Source organism: Haliaeetus leucocephalus, unplaced genomic scaffold (genome assembly GCF_000737465.1).
Source record: "Haliaeetus leucocephalus isolate CR32 unplaced genomic scaffold, Haliaeetus_leucocephalus-4.0 Scaffold269, whole genome shotgun sequence".
Taxonomy (NCBI): domain Eukaryota; kingdom Metazoa; phylum Chordata; class Aves; order Accipitriformes; family Accipitridae; genus Haliaeetus; species Haliaeetus leucocephalus.
In genome coordinates, this window is record NW_010972705.1 from 252,568 (window position 1) to 255,779 (window position 3,212).

The 3,212-nt window shown below is 56.3% G+C and overlaps 1 protein-coding gene across 1 annotated transcript; it reads left to right on the top strand.

Moving 5' to 3' along the window:
- Positions 1–1,304: 1,304 nt before the first annotated feature.
- On the top strand, positions 1,305–3,209 carry LOC104832908 (uncharacterized family 31 glucosidase KIAA1161-like; the record flags this gene model as incomplete). The annotated part of the gene is made up of 1 exon (XM_010569316.1): positions 1,305–3,209. A coding segment is annotated over exon 1 (1,905 nt), but the record flags the coding sequence as incomplete, so codon positions are not given.
- Positions 3,210–3,212: the final 3 nt, after the last annotated feature.

Sequence of the window (3,212 nt, forward strand, 5' to 3'; positions counted from 1 at the left end):
AGGTAAATACGTCCGGCATGTATTGTTGGGCATGGCTCAGATGGGCAAGCTGGCCCTTTTTCCTCCTCTCCATACTGGCTGCTCCTGCAAATTTTCATTCTGTCAGATCACACAGAGCTCAGGATTGGGCCAGGGAAGCTGGGAGCCCAGCTGCACAGAGTACGTTGTCTCGAGCTGCCTGCCTCAGTTTCCCCTGCCTGTCGTTTTTATTGTCAGTGGATGCTTTCAGATGCTGCGAGCTGCACTGTACTGGCTGGCTTGGTAACGCTTGATGCAGCTGCGATGTGTTGTCTTCTTGTGCATTTCTCAGCAAAACAAGGTTTTAATGTAGTCCTGGTCTTGCAACATGTTCAGTTTAATATCCCCATCCTCAAACTCTGTGCCTAAATACCTTCCTCCCCCATTGCACTGTAGCATCTTGCTTGGCATAAGCCCAACAGTTACAGGAACTGAATTAGGATAAAAAACCAGAGATGCAGATGTAAGGAAACATCCTCTTTTTCCCCTGCTAGGGCAAGAGGGGTTGTCCTGGTGTGATGGCTCTGGGATAGGCAGCAGGGAAGGCAGGTGAAGGGCTCTGCCCAGCTGCCCCAGAGCAGTGCTGGCCACAAAGTGTGTGCATCCCCATGTCCCCATGCAGCTCAGGGAAGGAGCAAAGTGCAGGGAGATAAAACATCACTCACTGGGTGCATCCCCAGGGAGTGGTGGGGAAGAGCAGACAGAGGCTGGACACTACAGCGCAGCATTTCTCTGCCTGCATTTGATGCAGAGAAGTTGTGGACAGGCGGGAAAAACTAGCAGGACATATATTTAATGTAAAAAACAGAACAGCTTGTGATGTCCAGTTTATATGGTCAGGTACCAGCCCCTTTCCCTGGCCCCATTCTCCTCCAGGCTCTGGCGTGACTTTCATCCCTTCGCCCTTGCTCTGCAGGATGCAGCAAGGCTGCAGCCAAGAGAGGGTCATGGGAATCCTGGCACAGCCCAGCTCCAAAAAAACTCAGCCCAGCTGCCAGTGAACAGGCGGCCGCCACACAGAGCAAAGCAAGCCAGAGCTGCAGGGTCAGGGAGGTGGCTGGGCTGCAAACAGGAGGAGAGGATCTTCGGCTGTTAGCAAGATTTAATCGTGTTTTAGGTGTTTATAACCTCTGTTTCATGAAATACCACTGCAGATGTGAGTGGCCAGGCTTTGGAAAGAAGACTGTGAACAACTTCATGCAGCATCTTGGATTTTGTGTTCACCAGTTCGAGAAAAAAATTCAGCAGCAAAGTTTCCAACGGGGCGTTAATGCTGCAAAGGAATCATGGACAGTCTGATTACACACCGTGTGGGAAAACATGGAAATGCTCAAAGAGGGGATGCTAAAGAAAGGCGTTTGCCTGAAAATGTCACATCGGTGAAGCAGAAGCCCTCCAAGGAGCTGAGGCCCATGCTGGGGGCCATCTTGCTGGGCCTCATCCTGTTCATTGCTGCGGTGGTGGCCTGGTGCTACTACACAGTGTCCCTGCGGAAGGCGGAGCGGCTCAAGACGGAGCTGATGGACCTGCGGGCGGATGGCTTTGTCATCAGGAACCAGCACGGGGAGGTGGTCTTCCGCCTGGCCTTCCGCTCGGGCAGCCTTGACCTGGAGTCGTGCTCCAAGGAGGGCGAGATTTTGAGCTGCACGCGGTCGGGCGGGGGGCCGCTCAACTTCTTCATCCAGACGGTGAAGCCCAAGGACACGGTGATGTGCTACCGTGTGCGCTGGGAGGAGCTGGCAGCCGGCCCGGCGGTGGAGCACACCATGTTCTGGGAGGACGCCCACTGGTACGGGGGCTCGGAGATGAGCACCCAGCACTGGCCCATCCGCCTGTCCGGCTACCAGGAGCCCGTGCCCTACGTGACGAGCGACGTCTACTCCTTCCGAGACAGCTTCGGCGGCATCCTCGAGCGCTACTGGCTCTCCTCCAAGGCGGCGGCCATCAAGATCAACGACTCCGTGCCCTTCCACCTGGGCTTCAACGCCACCGAGCGTGCCCTCTTCTTCCAGGCCCGCTACAAGGACTCGCCCTACAAGCCCCCGCCGGGGCAGCAGCCCTTCCCCGAGCTCAGCTACCGGGTCTGCGTGGGCTCCGACGTCACCTCCATCCACAAGTACATGGTGCGCAGGTACTTCAACAAGCCCTCCAAGATCCCCGCCGAGAATGCCTTCCGATACCCCATCTGGTCCACCTGGGCCCTCTACAAAAAAGATATCAACCAGGATAAAGTTCTACATTTTGCAAGAAACATTAAAAAGTACCGTTTTAACTGCAGCCACATTGAAATTGATGACATGTACACGCAAGCCTATGGGGACTTTGACTTTGACCCTGTCAAGTTCCCCAATGTAACAGAGATGTTTGCAAAACTGAGGGAAGATGGGTTTAAGGTCACCCTGTGGACTCACCCTTTCATAAACTACAATTCCTCCAATTTTGGGGTGGGAATTGAGCGTCAGCTGTTCATCAAGGAGCCGTCGGGGCGGCTGCCAGCCATGGTGGAGTGGTGGAACGGCATCGGGGCCATCCTGGACTTCACCAACCCAGCAGCCCGGGACTGGTTCCAGAGCCACCTGCGCCAGCTGCGACACAAGTACGGCATCTCGTCCTTCAAGTTTGATGCAGGCGAGACCAGCTACCTGCCCAAGCAGTTCAGCACCTTCCGCCCACTCTCGGACCCCAGTATCTGGTCACGGCGCTACACGGAGATGGCCATCCCCTTCTACGAGCTGGCCGAGGTGCGGGTGGGCTACCAGTCGCAGAACATCTCCTGCTTCTTCCGCATCATTGACCGTGACTCTGTCTGGGGCTACGAGCTTGGCCTCCAGTCCCTCATCCCCACGGTGCTCACCATCAGCATGCTGGGGTACCCGTTTGTACTGCCAGATATGACTGGAGGAAACTTCCTCCCCAACAAGACGGAGGGGGCAGTGGAGATCCCCGACCGGGAGCTGTACGTGCGGTGGCTGGAGCTGTCAGCCTTCATGCCCTCCATGCAGTTCTCCATCCCGCCCTGGCTCTACGACAAGGAGGTGGTGGAGATTGCGCAGAAGTTCACGGAGCTCCACGAGTCGCTGGTGGCTCCGCTGCTGCTGGAGCTGGCTGGGGAGGTCACTGACACGGGCGACCCCATCATCCGTCCCATCTGGTGGATCTCGCCCCGCGACGAGGCCACTCACAGGATTGACTCC